Genomic DNA, 19,106 nt, shown 5'->3' with positions numbered 1-19,106 from the left:
AATTTAAAATGCTCAATGTGAACACACCCTTAGTAACCATGACAATATATATTATTTTATCGAATAGTAACGAAAAATTTTACTAGTTTCACTTTTAAGTGAGTTTATTTGCAACTATGGCGTGTAACGAGAATATAATAAAAAATATAGCAAGCGAGGTAACCAGGAATTGTCAAGGATATGGGGTTACCGTGGAAGAAGATTTCGTAACATACTTGATCGAGTTGTTACTAGTAAATCCAAAGTATGGCAAGCTATTTAGCAAGCATATCAAACGGGATAACTTAGAATACTTTGTGAACGAATGTGTTGCCATGTTGACTAGTAAGTTATATCTTTATTAACATATTTGTTCAGTATAGTGGCAATAGATACCCACTGCAAGGTGTAGGAGTCCCTCGAAGTACGTCTTGTTGCAGTCTTGCGCTGTCCACCAATAGAGGGAGTTACCAACGCTTCGCTAGCGGTCGCCACTAAGTAACCAAATACCCCGGAGATGTGTTTTAATTAACATCTGAAATTTCAGAAGCCGACACGGCAATCCACACATTGAAGATGCAATTCGTTATGCAAACAAACTACGATAAGCTGCAAAACCTGGTAGACAAACATCTGGAGTCAATAGAAAATTGTCTGCGGCCGCTGGTGATGGAAATAGTGGACGAGGACCCCGGACCTGATGAAGACGCGGACTATAACAAATTGTTCAGGAAGATCTCCATTTATATCATACTAGCCAGTGGTTTGGGCAATCCGAGCAGTATAACAGTTAAGTAATTAGATTTTCTTTATTTTTCAAATTTACTTGAATATAAATTTAATGTATCACCAGAAAAATGTGCTTTTATTTATTGACTTCAGTCATTTTTTTTTCTTGTTTTTATCTTATCTGCTGTTGAAATAGAAATTTTAGTAAAAGGTTCTACCCGGCGGTAAAAGCTCATAAAAATATAGCAAGGTATAAGCCTTTTCCATAGATAGATATCTATGGAGAATATACCATAATTGTCACCCTTGGTAGGTTGGTTGGCGATCGCAGTGTGATATAATGGTACGCAGGGAATACTGCTGCCAATCCTGCAACCTTGTGTGTGAGCTGTGGTAATCCTATATAATTAATACACAAAGTGCGAATTATATAATAATATATCCCGGGAATCGAATCTGCGACCTACGATCACACATATTGCGAGTTAACCCAGGTTTTGTCGTAATCTGTGAAGCCTGACTGATCTTCAATCACGATTTTTGTGGTACGCGATTTCATCACCAGTTATCTATCTCTTCATAAATGATTTTTTCATTACGTCAAATAATCACAAAGTATAAACTTCCTTAAATTTGTTCCAGCGAGTACATGCGGTATCCAAAATTTAAATATTTTTTATTATTATTAACATGATTCTAAGGCGTTATATTATAGTGTACTACACTGTACAGTTGCCCACAAGTGATATTAATTTTAGTTCCTATCGTTCACTCGTGTTTTGGTGATGCCATTGTCTAAAATAGTACAGGCTTACGTATGATATACTGCTTATATTGGCATGCATGTGGACTATATTAAAGGATTAAATAAATTCAAATGAAGGCTGTAATTCAATTATAATTTTACAAAACTAGGTAACACTAAAATAATACGTAACAATAGACTGACAGAACAAACGAACAAACAAAAACTACTGGAGGCTTCTAATGTCAGTGAGTCGACAAAAGCTTATATGAAACAAAAGTTATTAAATCTAAATGAAGGTAGGTGTAAAATATTTCAGACATTGAAGGAAGGCGTAGCGGCACTGGAAAGCGTGTTCTCCATGGATGATCTGAAAGTGTTTGTTACTCTGACCGCCATAGAGAAGATGAAACAGCTTGGGGAATTGGTGCAGCTGGTCTCCGGAGTTCGACTCTTCAATAGGGACTGCAAGAAAGGGGGTGATGGGATACCGGACTGTAAGTGACTACTAACTTAATAATTATTGAAGTCTTTCGGCAGAGTAATTACTAAAATAACTTGATAAAGGTTCATTTTCCCCAAAAATTGCCAAGATGACAGGTGTTGCATTGCCCGCAACTAGCGACATCTAGCGATGTCTGCTTTGTCGTCTGGCCATCTAGTCCGGGGCCTACCCACGCCGCGTCACCCACTCGTGGTCACCACTCGAAACTTCTGGTCCCAACAATCGTAGGATATACGAGTGATGTGCTCTACTTATAACCACTTATTTCAGAGTGATAGCTTTATTTAACGATTTACAAAATTTTATTTTATTTCATTTACTGCACGACTTTTAATGTGATTATATTTTCAGTATATGGTTTTAAGATGTATAAGGTTTTGGATTATCATTAAATGTTCGATAGTGAGAAACTGGTATTTTATTTCCTTTTGTGGTTGAACCTTGGCCTTGATAGGCAAGCTTAGAGCAACTCAACGAGATATAGGACTAAGCTTGATATATCTCTACTATGTTGAATCAGAAGTGGGGTTGAAGTAACTGTTGGCAGGTAACATTGGCACATATGGCTTCTGGGATCTTAATGTCTCCAAGCAGTTAAAAGTCGATCAATAAATCAAATACTGGATCTATAATATTTGCAATATTTCTTTATCCCCCAGTGCCTTTCAACTTGGTGGATGCGAGCAACGCCTGCCTATCTTCTCTGTCCAACTCCCTGATAGCGGTGATGCAGAAGGTTAACACGTTGACCACAGCAGTAGAAGACAGCATCTACATCCAGGATGAGACGGGAAATGTCTGCATTAATGAGACGACTGGATTTACAGCGTAAGTATCAGATATATCCAGTACAATATTTGGGAATAATTATTTCTGGCAGTACAATGTCTTTAATGGAATCAGGCGTTACCTCGCGGAGGTTCATCCTAAGTAAAAAAAATACCAATATTTAGCCACTTCCGCACATGCAATGCGAATCACACAACAGAGCAGAGTCTCTCTCTGTGTTTGGCACTAATCGGTGTAACATAACTCTTGAAGATGCCCCGTGGAGGGATGAAACACGTGTTGAGTAATTTGGTGGTGGCAGTTGTGTGATTCGCATTGTTTGCCGCATACGCATTTATCTGCGGGCTGGAGGGCGGTGCATTTCATTGCACGACTACCGCTGCATGTGCGGAAGTGGCTAAATATTGGTCCTTTTCTTACTTAAGTACAATGTCTGCTTAATAAATACCTATTTCGCCTTTTGATTGGTTTTGATCCACGTCAAATATTTAACAACTGGAGCCAGGTGTCTTAGGAGGTACAGGAGTTACATTACGTCACGTTCGCTAGAGTGCTTCATATTTACATCGGGCGAAAGAGGGCGCTGTACAATACTTCTCGCCTTGTGATTGGCTGACGATTTTTATTGGTTGAATATTGTATTCGTAGTTTTAAGAATATTTTTAATCATAAGAATAAGTTTTAAACTTTACACTTTTTAAAATCTTAGTTACTTTACGAGATGCTGTCTCATGTTGTTAAAAGTTATACTCGAGTGAAGAGAACAGACTCACTTTTATTTGCCGAGACCAAAACTTATAGCTACGTTAACCAAATCCTTGAACTAACTTAATTTACATAACCAATCACAATTCCTAAATTACAGCCAATCATAAGTTTCATTTGTGTGAGAGCGACGAAAGATGTCTGTGACAGAGAATAGTATATATAAAAACATACGCCCTTAGTTTAGGGAGCAATAATTCTATGCAGCCAGTCGCCATATGACTAATGTTTGTGTCAGCAAACTTGGAAACTATTTAAGTTTAAATATTTATTTATAGTCTGTCAGCCTTCTTAAAATTGTAAAGCTAAATCAAAAAGTAAAAAAAACTTGAATTATTTGAACCGTTCTTTTGATTTGGTTAGGCAACAAATTTGTAATTGCAATGTGGGTATTTTGATTTCCAATTTTATTTATTATCTTGTACATAACCTGTGTAAAAATAATACATTTACATTTAGACTACATTTAAAAAAACAACTGTTCAGAGCAGCGTGTCGAGCCGATGGTAGCTTATTACTTATATTGTTTTACTTACCTTACTTTAATATATTTAGATTTATTTATACCGGATCTAGTGACAGTAAACTATTTTTCAGAGAAGAGTACACCCAAGTGTACCAACTACTGGCTTTTTACCGGCAGTACGAAGTGTACACTAGGAGGCTGTTGACAGACGTTGAGCTCATGTTGAACAGTTCCTCGCTGTGCGTGGAGAGAGTTCGCAGAGCATTGGAGGAGTTGCATTCAACCGTCAAATACAAAGCGGCAGTGCCTGTGTTGACTGTATTTGTGAGTTCATAGGATCAGCAAAGTATTATGTATATCAGAGATTCTCCGACTTGGTTCTTACTTTGCGGTAGCATGGCCTGGTTAAACTGTGAAGGTAAGAAGAGAATCTAGTTGAAGATGTCGCTTTGAGCCCACTTTGAGGAGTGGGTCGTGGAGCAAAACAGAGCATTTAATAGCATTTCTCCCACTCGAAAAGTGTCTGAAGTCTGAACGTGACAGATATTATGTTAGTTTGACTTTACCCATCATTGTCGTCATTTTTCCAACCCAAAGACGACCACTGCAAGACTCTATGCCTCTCCCAAGGGTATCTGCAGGGGATATACCATAACCACCACGGTTGGCAGGCTGGTTGGCGATGGCAGTTTAGTATTATGGTACGCAGAGGACGCTGCTGTTCATCCAATAGAAACTTATGAGCAGTGGCAATCCTATATAATTAATGCACGAAGTGTGAATTATATAAGATTGTATCCCGGAAATCGAACGCGTGACTGGTAATCGCAAGTCGCAGTCATCTACCGCTGGGTACTGCACACCAATTAATGCAGGCAGATAATTCTTAGCTAGATTCAATCTTCACATTCTTGTCGAGTTTTGCGGAATATTGTAGAAATGTGTCCACTGTAACCAGGTATATTTTGAAAAAGGTCTTAAAAAAAAGTCTGGGAATCTCTGATTTAAAATATCTGAATGTTTTAAATATATATATAAATATGGTGTAACCATTTCAGCCACTATTTGCCAAGTTATGGCAGGTGTGGCGTGACATGCAGAACATTATGTACCTGGTGTCTACTGTGAACCGCACCATAACGACCTTGGAGTCCATCCATGAGCTGATCACGGTGCCCGACGTGGTCGACAAGATGCTGATCGGAAGAAAAATACTGACAGACCAGGAGCGCATGACCAATGTCAAGATCGACGAGAAGCTCTCCTTGGGTTCGTTGAAGAACTACGTGACGACAAGTAGCTTTAACGTGAAGGATAAAGATGTTCAGGTGTGTTAAATGTTGTACCACATAAAGTATGTATGTACACTATTTAATGGAATCAGACTCTGTGTTTGGCACTAATCGGTGTAACATAACTCCTGAAGATGCCCCGTGGAGGGGTGAAACATGTGTTGAGTGATTTAACGATGGTAGTTGTGTAATTCGCATTGTTTGCCGCATACGCATTTATCAGCGGGCTGGCGGGCGGTGCACTTTATTGCACAACTACCACTGCATCTGCGGAAGTGGCTAAATATTGGTCCTTTTCTTACATATGTATGTATACCTCCGCCCCAACTGAATAAACCCGTAATAGTCAAAATCAAATTTTACACGATAAACAAAAAACTGAATTACTTTAATAAATTTCATTATATTTAACCTAAAAAGGTAATTTATATGCCAATTCAAAGCTAATATTATTCTGTATCCATGCATTTAATTTCTAGTTATATATTTTGTTAATTATCATATTAATTATGTTGAGTGATTTAACGGTGGTAGTTGTGTGATTCGCATTGTTTGCCGCATTCGCTTTATTAGCGGGCTGGCGGGCGGTGCACTTTATTGCACGACTATAATTGTATTGGCGGCAGTAGAATAGATATGTTGGTCCTTTTCTAACTTAGGATGGACTTCCGCAAAATAACACCTGAATCCATTAGCTATTAAAAAGAATAAAAAAAAAGTTTTTATCGTTTTACTGTTTTATAATTTTGAAGATATTAATTGCAAAAGTTTTAAAGGTGCGAATGTATTTTTCCTTTGATATGGGCACGGTACTTAAATCCAATCCAAATAATCATTGGTTATAATAAATAAAGAGATATCATAGTAAGAAAACGCGTCAAAATTGAGATTACTAAATGAAATTTATCATTGTAAAGTTTTAGTTCCATAACGGTATGAAGGTAGATTTCTATAGTCGAGAATTTTTTATGAATACCCTCAGTTCTTGGGCTTCTGCGCCATCTCCCTGGCAGTGGGTGCCCTGATTCCTGGCAACGTGAGGATTGGGTACATCAAACTGCAAGGCTATCGCTATGGATTTTGCAACGTGAGAATGGCGAAACGCTTCAGCAAGACTCCGGAAAGGTATTTTAGAAAACATTAGTACAGCGGCTTCCCAAAGAGCCTTCCAGCTTCGCTATCTTTAAAGAGGTTGTAGGTTAAGTATCCCCTGCGCTATGCCAGCAAGTAGAATCCGCAAATGCAACAAGCATCAGTGTAAGCCTTTATTCATATAAGCATTCCTTCTCAATTGTTTCTTCATTAATAAAGATGGCGTCCGTCTTGAAACTCAGTGTCAATCTCTCCTCAGAGCAATGAGACAGTTCTTGTATTGACTATCAGACCAGGTAGGTGATTGTTCACTTGGTCTTTTACAATCTACTTACTCTATGCGAAGTATTTGGCTGTTCACTGATGATTATTTTTGCAAAGATGTGTCACTGTTTGTGATGGCTTGGTTGCATTTACAGTTTGAATTGAAGGTAGTGTGATCGGCTTAGCCTAAAGCTAAAAGCCTACCCTGAGATTTTTCATCAGATTAAAAGGACGAGGGGCTTTTAGGTTCTGTAGGATTCTTCCTAGGGCCGGTAGGTCTTGGAGAAAGTAACAAGTCCGAAATAGAAGTGTGTATATTAATCAAACTTAGCCCATATTTAAACCGTTTCTTAACCCTTTCCACTACAAGGCTGTTATGTAGCATCGATAAAATTTAATTGAATTATAGTATCTTGCGATTCTAGAATATGTTTCATTCATTTGTGATTCAAACATTTTAGTAACAAAAATCTTTCCTGTTTTAAAATTTTCCGCAAAAAGAAGTATTACACCATGTCGAGTATCACTCGACAGTGGAGCTTGTGGAACAAAATCAGTGTCGAGTGACACTCGACATTGGAGTGGAAAGGGTTAAGACTATAAAAACAGTGTGGAACCAATAAAAATCGTCAGCCAATCACAAGTCCAGGATTATTGTAGAGCGCCCTCTTTCGCACGATTTATATAAACAATTATATTTCTGTGGAATTCCCCTTTTCGATGGACCGCGGAAGATGACGTAATGCGGCTCCTAAATGTCGTTAGATTGAAGAATCTAGCAACGTATCGACAAGTTAATCCAGTACTAGAACTCCACCATGCGTCTTTAGAGCTTTGTTCCTTTGATGAACAATACACAAGCAGGAAATAAAATATATTTGTATTTATAATCCGATAAATAAACAACATATAAAATAAAATTACATTTATTTTCAGATACATAGTTGACAGAAGAAAGTTTTTTCACTAACAGATGCTTTTACGACACATTGAATGTATTCATATTTATTAAAAGATACATAGACGAAAGATTATATGATTACTTATACATAAAAGACAGAAGATACATATCTTCTTTTACTATCAGATACAAGATGACAAAAGAGACATTTATTTTTAAATACCTAACCGACACATAGAATGTATTTATTTTTATTAACAGAAACAGTCGAAAAATAAAACATAATTACTTTTATTATCAGATAGGTAGATGGTAAAATAAATATATTGTTTTTTACTATCCGATATATCATCGACACATTGAATCTATTTACTTTTATTAACAGAAAGCATAGCCGAAAGATAATATATATATATATATATAATCTTATTAACAGATACATAGAAGAGAGAAAACACATATTTTATTTTACTATCAGCTACATTAACAACACATTGAATGTATTCACTTTTATTAAGATACAAAGACGAAAAAAGATACACATTTATTTTATTCTTACTTACTAAAACGACACACCGAATGTATTTATTTTAATTAGAAGAAACAGACAAAAATAAAATATTATTACTTTTATTATCAGATACGAAGAAGATAGAAGAAATATATATTGTTTTTTACTATCCGATATATCAGACACATTGAATCTACGTATTTATTACGATAAACATAGACGAAAGATAAAATATAATTACTTTTATATAAGATATATAGAAAGCAGAAGAAGCAAAGATTTTTTTTTATTATGAGATACATCAACGACACATTGAATTTATTCGATTTTATTAGGATACAAAGACGATAAGTGATACACATATATTATTTTAGATACCTAAGCGACATATAGAATGTATTTACTCTTATTAACGGAAACTTTGACGAAAGATTAAATATAATTACTTTTATTATGGGATACATAGAGGAAAGAAGAAATATTTTGTTTTTTATTATTAGATACACAAACGACACATTAAATGCATTCACTTTAATTACGAAACGACGATAAAAGATACAAATATTTTATTTTTTGATACCTAAACGATACAAAATATGTATATACTTTTAATAATAGAACAAACATATACACATAGACGCAGGAGAAACATATTTTCACTTACTGTCAGATACATAAACGAGACAAAATTTGTTTACTTTTATTATCAGATAGGTAAACAATAGATGAATCAATTACTTCCCTTATAAAACATAGCGGAGAGATTTTATAATACCATCAGATACATAAATGATACAGATATTACATTTTCTTTGGCTATCAGCTACATAAATGATAAAATATATATTTACTTCAGATACATAAACGATACATGAAATAAATTCACTTTTATTATCAGATATATAAATGAAATATAAAATATTAGTATTTCTATCAGACACAGACGACAGAAGGAACATTTTTTATGCTATCAGATACATGAAAGAGACATTATTAACAGATAAATAAACAAAAGATAAAATGTAATTATTTTCTCTATAAGATACACAGACGACAGAAGAAACTTATTTTCTTTTACTACCAAAGACAAACTACACATTTACTTACCCTATTAGAGATACATCAAAGAGAAAGATAATACATTTTCTTTTACCATCAGCTACATAAATGATAGATAAAAGGTACTTTTATTATCAGATACATAAAATGTACTTTTACTATCAGTTACATAAATGATAGATAAAATGTACTTTTACTATCAGTTACATAAATGATAGATAAAATGTACTTTTACTATCAGTTACATAAATGATACATAAAATGTACTTTTACTATCAGTTACATAAATGATACATAAAATGTACTTTTACTATCAGTTACATAAATGATACATAAAATGTACTTTTACTATCAACTTCATAAATGATACATAAAATGTACTTTTACTATCAACTACATAAATGATACATAAAACGTACTTTAATTACCAGATACATAAATGAGGTGTTGAACTACGCCCGAAACAATCCGCATATAATAAATCTACTTAACATCATGGAGGATGTGGAGAAGGTGAAAGACATCAGCGTATTGGTCATCAAATACTTCCCAAAGAGTAAGTACGGTTTTAAACACATCACAAAATAAAGTTCATGTTATTATACAGAGTGATTTGTAATAGGTGTAAAATCTTTAGATGCGAATGTACTGTATACTTTTAAAAAAGTAAACTGTCGAACAATAAGTTCACGTATCAGGAATTTGTTTTTTAAAAACTATTATAAAATCAAAAACCGTTACAAATCGCAACACATTGAACATGCCAAGTTACGACATGCGTCCATAAATAATATAAATAAATAAACAATATAAAAATAAACTAAAATGGATTGTGACAGTATTTTAAAGTTTTTTGGATTTTTATGAGTAGCTATGAAATACAGATTTTAACCTATAGATGTAGTTAGGCAACTTCTTATAAAAATCCAAAAATTTTGTGCAGACTTTGAAAAAAAAAAACAATTTTTTCCCTAAATAAAATTTTACGAAAGTTATTTTCCGCAGCGAAGGTATCCGACAAAGACATCCAGACAGAAGCGCATCCCGTTGAAAGTTACATTGAGAAAAATTACACGTCCGATCTCTGGAAATGGAAGAGACGAGCGTGTCAATGGGTGAGTTGTTAAAAAGAGGATTTTTTTTTATTCTATGGCCTACGAATAATCGCCTGTCTGTAGTGGCAGTGAACCGGGCCCACATAGCGTGGTCATCCACGTCAAAGTCGCGGGAAGTCGCTGGACGCAGATAGCGCCAGGCCGGTCACTGTGAAGATCTTTGGGAGAAGCCAATACCTTGCAATGGGCGCCTATCGGCTAACATATTGATAAGATGTATCAGGAAAGGAGGTGGCAGTGATTGTGGAGCATCTCAACCAAGCATTTGTCTTTCCACGAAGAAGATGGTCTAGGAACCTAAGAGAACGAGAAGCGGGTGTTGTCAGGGAGAAACAAGGGAGGAGGAGGAGGAGGAGGAGGAAGGAACATGCCACCGATCGCTTGTACAATCTGGCCGCCAATGCACCCATAAAAGAAGTTTTTCTCAGGACTGTAATTTCAAGCTGTTAGCTGTTATTCCAATCTTTTTTATAGGGATATAAACGTTCGTTTTCTTTTCAAAGGCAACGATCGTGAACTGTCGAACGCATTCAACTCAGACGATATACAGCCATCTGCGCTCGGACATTCAGAGCCAGACGGTACATCCCCGCGACAAGGAAGTTCAGACTAAGAGAGACTGCGCAGTTAACACCACTGCCAAGGGTGCCTTTGTTTGGGGCATTCGCGGACAGCTTGGAGATGGCCAACACATGATGCCCTTAGAGGAAATGTTTCATGCAGAGAAGCAGAAAGGTGGGTGAGGGTAGAAAGAAACATCTTAAATATTGACGTACATATAATACGATTCTGATTTTACTGTACTTGGAGAATGGGTTTATAAAATGTGTTATTTTACCGGATGCAGGCCGTTTTTAACTGTTTTAATATAGAGGCCTATGTCCAGTGGTGAACTTCCTGCGGCTGAAATGATGGTGGTTGGATACCAAGGTGTGGACGAGCCTAGTTACACAAGGATGGATAGTATAAAGGTCGGAGAAACTGGATGCAGCCGCTTCTGAACGCTTTTATTGGAAATCTATGAGGGTGGCTTGCCCAGCAGTGGACATACTTTGGACTGAAATGATGATGAATCAAAACTTATCTAGCCTTCGTTCGGTTCTTTCGTCCACAATCGAGTGACAGCCCAAATAACAATACAGTGTAATGAATTATTTAAATTAAATTTTTATAAGTTTTGGCATTATTTCAGTGGAAACATTAACAGCTTGTCAAAGTCGTTGTGAAAAAACGAAATTGAAGAGATCGACAAACACACAAACACATAAATGCTACGAGGAAGAGGTGACACAAGCAAAGGAATGCTGTTCTGATGACTTTCTTCACGAATTCAATTTTGAGTAGTAGCATAAGGTCCAATGTGTTCATAAAAAAACGCGTTCTTGTTTCTCCTATACGTAAATTATTTTTTATCTTTTGTCATTTGTTAAAACAATATAAATATTTTTAACTTTGTGAATTTATTTTTTATTTACGTAGAGAATCATAAATTGTTCTGGTTTAACACCGAATATCATGTTTGTGATTGTGATTTTTTTATTTCTGAATGAACACTTTGCGGGGCAATTGGAAATAGGTTTAACAGCTTTAAGCCTTTTTGCTGACAAATGAGCTATAAAACTTTTACATAACCAATCATCCTGTATACGTTATGACTGAGACTTATTCCTATAACACAAGGCATATTATTGCGTAAAAAAAGTCAGCAGTAAGCATTGGTTGTCGGTAGTGTAACACGGAGCAAAAGATACAAATCAATCACCCTGTGGATCTGTATTTTTAGTCCATTTGCATTTCAAATGTACACGAATGTTGGTAGCTACTAGGTGTAATCAACTTAGAGGATGATGGGGTGATGGGGGGTTGGGGGTTTCTACAGACTTACCTTGGTTATCTGGTCATCGTGCCCATCAGAATAAAAGCAAAAGTTTTTTATTATACGTTTATTTATCTTCGGAGCCTGCCGAAGGTGTTTCGCGCGTCCCTGGTGAAAAGCACATCATCAGCTTGTTGTTTCCAGGAAGCCTCGTCTTCGCGCAAGGATTCCAGGGTGGAGAGTTGCGCTTGCAGCGATCTAGGCATCGCGCATTCCGGAACGGACAGTTTCGAGAACTTAACCTGTGTAGTGTGGTATAACAGAGGATGAAACTTAAATGTATAGGTAACTGGCCGGCCATATGGCGCGCAGAACAGTTGTCAGCTGGGGCTTTGAGGTTCCGGAGTGGAGATAATAGACCGGCAAGCGCAGCGGACGACGCCCCCACTCAAGATGAACTGACGAACATGGTAACACTTGGCATGCAGGCAACATATTTTCAGGTGTTATTTTTAAATAATCATAAATGATAAGTAAGATAAGGACCAATATTTAGCCACTTTGCACATGCAGTGGTAGTCGTGCAATAAACTGCACCGCCCGCCAGCCCGCTGATAAATGCGTATGGGGCAAACAATGCGAATCACAAAACCGCCACCGCCAAATTACTCATAACGTGTTTCACCCCTCCACGGGGCATCTTCAGGAGTTATGCTACACCGATTAGTGCCAAACACAGAGTCATAAATGATATATGTAAGTATAACATAAAGAAAGTTTCGTTCGAAAAAACGAAGTAATTTTTGATTTTCTGCGATTTTTCCAAATAACCAAACATCCGAGATTTACGAAATCGCCTACTACCCACGTATGACGGCGGCGGATTATACCCGCATGCCAAGTGTTAAGATGGTTAAAAGAGGCTGAATACAGGCTGCTTCCAAGTGACCATATTGGAAATCTATTAGATGGATCCAAAAATCAGCATGTCCGTAGAAGAACGTACCGTCCTCAGCGGATTGACAAGTTGAACTGGCTGTAGAGAGAATACATAAAGCGCAGGACATCTGCCCCGCTGGGACCACAAGAAACCCGGGAGGACGAAAAGTGAGTGTTGTCAGAGAGCCTATGGAGTAGGTGGAGAGGGAGACAGCCAGCCAAGAAGAAAACTACAACTACAATATTCCATTTTGATCTGATTTTTACTTGGGACTTGAATATTCATTTACAGTTTTTGGAATTATTTCCACCATTTCATACAGCTCGCATGTAGCGACAAAAGTGCTACCGATACCGCTATACCGCGCTTTAGAAAAGCCCGACGATCTTGTATTTGAGGGCGGAACGGAGCAGCCGATACTCCCTACTAGTTTTGCCGCGCATACCTAAGGCCAGGTCCAGAAGTTTTCGTAGCACTATAGCCCAGGTTTGAACTTCTTGGATTTTTATGAATCTGAATGCCAAGTACATGACCAAAGGTCAAGACGAGATCATTCAGGACCCTTGCGTTCATACTATGTACATATTTATCATCTACCTGAGCAGCCTGTAAATGAAACACGCCAAATAAGTAATCTTTATCAGAGACACATTCATACCATTGTTTTCTCACAGCTCTCCTCGTACGAAGCGATCTTCTGCTTCAACTGCCTGATGGAATCTTGAAGCTGATCAGGATCAAGCTCCAGTTTCTGCAGTGACTCCCTCGAGTATTCCAAATCCGTTCGCAAACTCTTCAAAAATCTCTCATTCCGGTCGATTTCTGCTTGCAGCAACGCGTTCTTCTGTTGCAATTTCAACATCTCGTTTTCTTCGTCCAATTTCATAAACATTTGTTGTGAATGCTGAAGAGATAACGTGAGGGCATCGAGTTGTTCGATACACATTTCCTCGTGCTCGGTGGTAATGTCTAGTAAATACCCCTGACATTTATGTGGTAAACTGTCAATGGATATGTTTAACTTCGCAAGAATTTCTGACGAAAGGTTATCTGAAAAACGATTTAGGTTTCTTGTATTGCTGAGTTGAACAAACAACAGTTGAACAAACTGTATACAAATAATCATTATCATCATGCACTCTAAGACATAGGCCACCACATAGGCGCTACATCCAATGAATGATGGGGGAAACAGATAATAAAAAATACTTAAATATTTTTTTCTGTCAAATGATCACGCGGTATTCTTAAATATGCCAGCATTGAAGTGATCACATCTAATCAGAAATGAAATCCGTAGACGAACAAAAATCAAACCGATATAGGCCTGTAGATTCCCAAGTTACAGCGGTTGTGAGCAGGCCACATAACGCGCAGAACGGATGGCTCCAGGTGCTTTAAGGTTCTAGAGTGAAGACCACAGACCGGCAAGTACACTTTACATACGTCTGTTTAGCTTAGTGATTCTTTGGAAGGCGACGGACACAGGCCGCTTCTAATCGGTTTTATTATCAATCTATACCAGCGGTCTATGTCCAACAGTGGTCGTCCCATGGCTGAAATAAAGGTGACGAATGCGGATAAGCTCCAAAAACTTTTATCTTTTAACTTATATCTTTTTAGTACTAAGAATCTAACGCATCTAATGTACCGTAGATACCTTCACTGTGAAACATATCGTCATTCATTTACGTCAGCCGATAAACGCCCACGCCATACGAAACTACCAGAGATCACCAATGATGACCAATCTGGCTGCCCGCAGCGACTTCCCCTGATCCTGACTATGGCGACAGTTCATCTATTAGAAGGCCAACTCGAACCGCGTCTACCGGCTTGTGGTCGAGAACCTTTTGACCTCATTGCCATCAGTTGCACGAGCAATGTTCCCTGCCTATTGCAACTTCAGACCAGCAATTCTTCGAGCTACGTCGGTGAATGGTTCTTCTACGGATCTTTTCCTTTTTGATTTGATCTCACAGCGAAGCCTCTCTATTTCTCTGGATGTCTTTAGTGAACTAATATCTACTCTGCCAATTCCGGCTGGCACGAGTCGAAGTAATTAATATAACATCACTTAAGGACAAAGAGGAAAGTCGCGGGTTCTTCCTAGTACTTCAGAAGGGTCATATAAGAGACCATTAAAAGTAACAAGTAGGCAAAAATATAAGTGTATAAGGCAATTTAAAATAAATACTTAAATCTGTGATAAATTTAAAAAATAAAAAGTAAAAATTAAATTATAAAAGAATGTAAATGTAAGAAAAAACCGAACAAAATGTAAACCTGTAGTATTCTGATAAGAAGGCGACGAAAGTGAGAAGATATGTGAAATGATAAGGAAAAAATAAAAGTATATGTGTGGAATATAAAGATGAATGAATAAATGACGAAAAAATTTTTTTTGTAAAAATAGTCCCGGTGTACCCAAGACAAGGGAAGTGTGAGAGGGCCCCAAAAATAACTTCTATGTTAGCCACAGGAAGATTGCTGTATAGCAGAGTTAGGTTCGACTCAGTCCAAAATTGTTTCTTAATAAGTTTAATACATATTGTAAAATAACAATAGCATTTTATATAGCTTTAAAGAAAGAGGTTTGAATAATGAAACTCGTCTTGATTTTACACAAAAATAAAATCCCAATATCAGTTATCTACACCTAGTTTATTTTTAATGATAACATATTTACTGCACACAATACACGAAATAAATAATATCAAGATAAAAACATAAATGAAAGGTGACCAGTTATAAGATTAAAAAGTTTAATAAATACATTTAAAAAACTTTTAAGTTAAACGTTTTTTTGATACCCATATTGTGGTGGTTGTGGAAAAATATGTACCTAGTCCGCCATATTGGAACGGCATCCATCTTGAATTTTAAATTTTGACATAATCATCGTGTTTTACTAGTGTAGCCCTTTCATTTGATACCCATATTGAGGGGGTTAAGGAAAAATATGTAATCCGCCATTTTGTATCGGCGGCCATTTTAGATTTATAATGTTATTGATTTTATTATATTGTATTGTCATCTAAATAAAACGTGTGTACCAAAATTTCAGATCAATCTGACAACGGGAAGGTGCTTAAATTTCAATTTCTAATTTTGACCCAAATAAATAAATAAATTCCATATGGGTCTAACTAAATAATACCGTTTAGTAAAAAGGTGAAGAACAGAAACAGCCATACTATATCAGCAAATGACTTTATCCAAAAATCAATGGTTCCTATTGTCTCCCATGAAGTCAATGTTGTTAGCCCTGGAAGCGTTAAAAGCTTCATTTAAACTGAGTTCACAGAACAGGGGTGTCCATGTATCATGTTTCACAGATAATAAGTTACAAAATAATAATATAGTAAAAAAGTGTTTTCAAAATTTAGATTACTATATGTTAAAATTATTTATTATTTACTATGTATGTGAGTATGTCCTTTAGTACTGAAATCATTGACCTGCAGTATTTAAGTAAAAAAAATAAATTAATGTAACATATTTCAGAGTGATCACTCTAGTATGATTCACAAATGAACTATATGTTCCTTTAACCTGTTGAAAGCCTTTGGACATATCTGTCTGTATTTCCTGGGTGTGTATGGGTCAGATGTGCCCGAAATAAGGTAGGCTACATGAATCACCTTGAAATACAGTTTAACAAGTTCCGTGCCATGGCAATTTTTGAAGATTTTTCATTCAAGCCTCATGGTGCATATAAGACCCACACTATTTTAAAAGGTGTTTAAGAAATATGCCTTACACTTTTTCAGTACTGCAAAGCTATAATAAGCAGGGAAAAGTTATAAATTTTAATATGCATAACACATTCACATATGGGAAGTGAAGTTATCTATATATTTTACACAACAGTTCACTTTTTAAGAATCCTTTGTTTTTCAATGAGAACTGCACATGGCCTGGACAGAAGGTGCATGGAGGTATACGCCCCATAAAATACAATTGCTGGATCTAGATGTACTACAGAACACAAGATCATAAACAATAGTATTTCATTTCTCATTAAAAAAAAAAAAAAGTTGTTCCTGGCACTGACAGGCGCCATGTTGTGGCACACAAAGGGTTAAGACTACAAATATAACCAACAAAAATCATCTACTGCACAGAGTCTAATGGAGGGAAACATACAATATCTTCTATCTTCTTTGCTACATTCAGCAATAACTCCTCAGACATGTTCGGACCCATTAGTTGCAATGAAAGAGGCAAGCCGCTTTCAGATAAACGAATTGGTATAGATACAGCTGGAATACCAGCCATGTTTGCTGGCTGCGTGCAATAATCTTGGAACGCACATTGATCTCTGTTGTGTTTTGACACAAAATCACCATACAGCGGTGCATCAGATAAGGTAGTCGGTGTCAATAGTAAATCAACTCTATCATGACCATGAAACACATTTTTAAAATCATCCGCAATAAGCCTTCTTAACTTCAATGCTTTTAAAAAGTATTTCTCATAATTTCTTGCAAGCAAAAAGTAATTTCCAGCAAATATTCGAGATCTAACAACATTATTGAACCCTTGTGACCTAGATGACGCATATAGTTCTTCGGTAGAGTAATCTTCGCTTGTTCGGAGACCAAATTCTAAACCATCATACCTTGACATATTGCTTGCAACTTCACACTGATTTAATATTGAGTAAACTGTTATGGATATAGATGTGTGAGGTAATGATACTGTCTTTAATAAAGCCTTCTCTTTATCTAGCAAATCTGCAACCCAATTCCAAGTGTCAATTACTTCTTTACTCATTCCTTCACAATGATACTCGGCAGGTATTCCAATCTTAATATTTGAAAGGTCAAATTCTTCAGATATATCAATTGGTTTAAAATCCCTTTTAATTGTTGTTGAATCTAATTCGTCTGGTCCGGAAATGCAGTTTAATACTTTAGTTGCATCATCTACATTCCTTGCAAGGATTCCTGGGACATCCATCGAGTTTACCAAAGGAATAAGGCCATGTCTTGAGACTAGGCCATAGGTTGGTTTAATACCTACTACACCACATAATGCTGCAGGGTTTCGTGTTGATCCACCCGTGTCTGAACCGATTCCAGCCACACAAGCACCAGTGCTCACGGCTACAGCACTTCCTCCGGAACTGCCTCCGGCTATTCTCCAGTCCGTTTCGCCTTTATAGCCCCAAGCATTTCGAGTTGGACCAAAAATAGAATCAACCGTTCCGGAACCCATTGCAAATTCATCCAAATTACTTTTACCGATTAAACAGGCGCCATTATTGATTAACTTTGAGTAAACGGTAGCGTCATATGTCGGTATAAAATTTCTTAACATTTCCGAAGCACAAGTGGTCGATATGTTTTTAGTACAGAAATTATCTTTGACAGCAATGGTTATTCCGTCTAGGGGCTTTACATTTTTATCAACGTAAAAACTTTTCTCGCTTTCAATACCATGCGTTTCTGCAATATCTTCTGTTATGTTTATAAATGCATTAAATTCGCTCGTGCGTTTTGCTTTTTGCAAACATAAATCTACAAAGCTTGTGGGCGTTAGGAGTTTATCTCTATACGCTTTATGAATTTCTTTAATTGTATACGACGTTAATTTATTCATTATTTATAACTTTTTTGAGATACTAACAGAATATATATTCCTAAATCTAGTTTAGGTTAAATACTTTGAGACAGCGAACGGTAATGCAACACAATTTATCAGTTACATTGTGACAACGTCAAAATATGTTTGTATTTAATCGATAAACTTACTTATACTAAATTACTTACTAGCTGTTTGTTGCTCCACATCATCTTGTTGTAACAATGCGAGTAACAAGCGATTATTCCTTTGAAGGTTTCTAGTATCCATTTTTGCGTTAATTATAATTAAACACTGGATAAACGTTCTGATAATAATGAGTCGGTTTGTATTGATCGGTGTTTTCAATACCGCATCAACCTACGCAGAAAGTTTAGAGAAAATCATTTCATGCATAAAACGCTTGTATATATTTTATAAATTTATTTAATTAAAAATGCGTAATATATTTGTTCCAAATTGAAATTTTAACGGCGATTGCTAAAGTCGTATTTGATTATTGTTTTATTTTTATTAAATAAAAATCAAAGGATCAGCTGTAGCAATAGA

At 36.4% G+C, this 19,106-nt stretch overlaps 4 protein-coding genes across 4 annotated transcripts in view; 2 read left to right on the top strand and 2 right to left on the bottom strand.

Annotated features, from left to right (window-relative positions):
- Non2 (upstream activation factor subunit spp27 homolog Non2) overlaps nt 1-19,106 on the top strand; it is a 94,820-nt gene that overhangs the window by 11,273 nt on the left and 64,441 nt on the right. The window lies entirely within an intron of this gene.
- LOC137925805 (cilia- and flagella-associated protein 206) lies at nt 117-10,955 on the top strand. The gene is made up of 10 exons (XM_068769263.1): nt 117-324; nt 527-768; nt 1,773-1,950; nt 2,618-2,786; nt 4,110-4,302; nt 5,037-5,306; nt 6,253-6,395; nt 9,529-9,653; nt 10,103-10,212; nt 10,716-10,955. The coding sequence occupies exons 1-10, from the start codon at nt 117-119 to the stop codon at nt 10,953-10,955; spliced, it is 1,878 nt and encodes a 625-aa protein (XP_068625364.1).
- LOC137925932 (uncharacterized) lies at nt 9,465-18,884 on the bottom strand. The gene is made up of 4 exons (XM_068769427.1): nt 18,746-18,884; nt 13,627-14,018; nt 12,098-12,330; nt 9,465-10,181 (listed from the first exon to the last, which is right to left on the bottom strand). Exons 1-3 carry the CDS (start codon nt 18,825-18,827, stop codon nt 12,160-12,162), a joined length of 645 nt encoding a protein of 214 aa, XP_068625528.1. The 5' UTR covers nt 18,828-18,884; the 3' UTR covers nt 9,465-10,181; nt 12,098-12,159.
- On the bottom strand, nt 17,066-18,586 carry GatA (glutamyl-tRNA(Gln) amidotransferase subunit A, mitochondrial). Its single transcript, XM_068769544.1, has one exon. It carries the CDS (start codon nt 18,573-18,575, stop codon nt 17,085-17,087), a length of 1,491 nt encoding a protein of 496 aa, XP_068625645.1. The 5' UTR covers nt 18,576-18,586; the 3' UTR covers nt 17,066-17,084.

Source organism: Battus philenor, unplaced genomic scaffold (assembly GCF_028537555.1).
Source record: "Battus philenor isolate CCGP_79_NKW_IND1 unplaced genomic scaffold, ilBatPhil1.0.hap1 SCAF_28, whole genome shotgun sequence".
NCBI lineage: Eukaryota > Metazoa > Arthropoda > Insecta > Lepidoptera > Papilionidae > Battus > Battus philenor.
This window is presented reverse-complemented; position numbering and strand designations above follow the sequence as displayed.

Bases quoted from the DNA above. Each gene is read 5' to 3' on its own strand.
- LOC137925805 (XM_068769263.1), top strand. From the start codon at position 117: ATGGCGTGTAACGAGAATATAATAAAAAATATAGCAAGCGAGGTAACC. The intron at 1,951-2,617 runs GTAAGTGACTAC...TTTATCCCCCAG, and splicing joins GGGTGATGGGATACCGGACT to TGCCTTTCAACTTGGTGGAT. The intron at 9,654-10,102 runs GTAAGTACGGTT...TATTTTCCGCAG, and splicing joins CATCAAATACTTCCCAAAGA to CGAAGGTATCCGACAAAGAC.
- GatA (XM_068769544.1), bottom strand. From the start codon at position 18,575: ATGAATAAATTAACGTCGTATACAATTAAAGAAATTCATAAAGCGTAT.
- LOC137925932 (XM_068769427.1), bottom strand. From the start codon at position 18,827: ATGGATACTAGAAACCTTCAAAGGAATAATCGCTTGTTACTCGCATTG. The intron at 14,019-18,745 runs GTAAGTAATTTA...ATCGTTTTTCAG, and splicing joins TGTGGAGCAACAAACAGCTA to ATAACCTTTCGTCAGAAATT. The intron at 12,331-13,626 runs GTATGAATGTGT...CACACTACACAG, and splicing joins AGAGCTGTGAGAAAACAATG to GTTAAGTTCTCGAAACTGTC.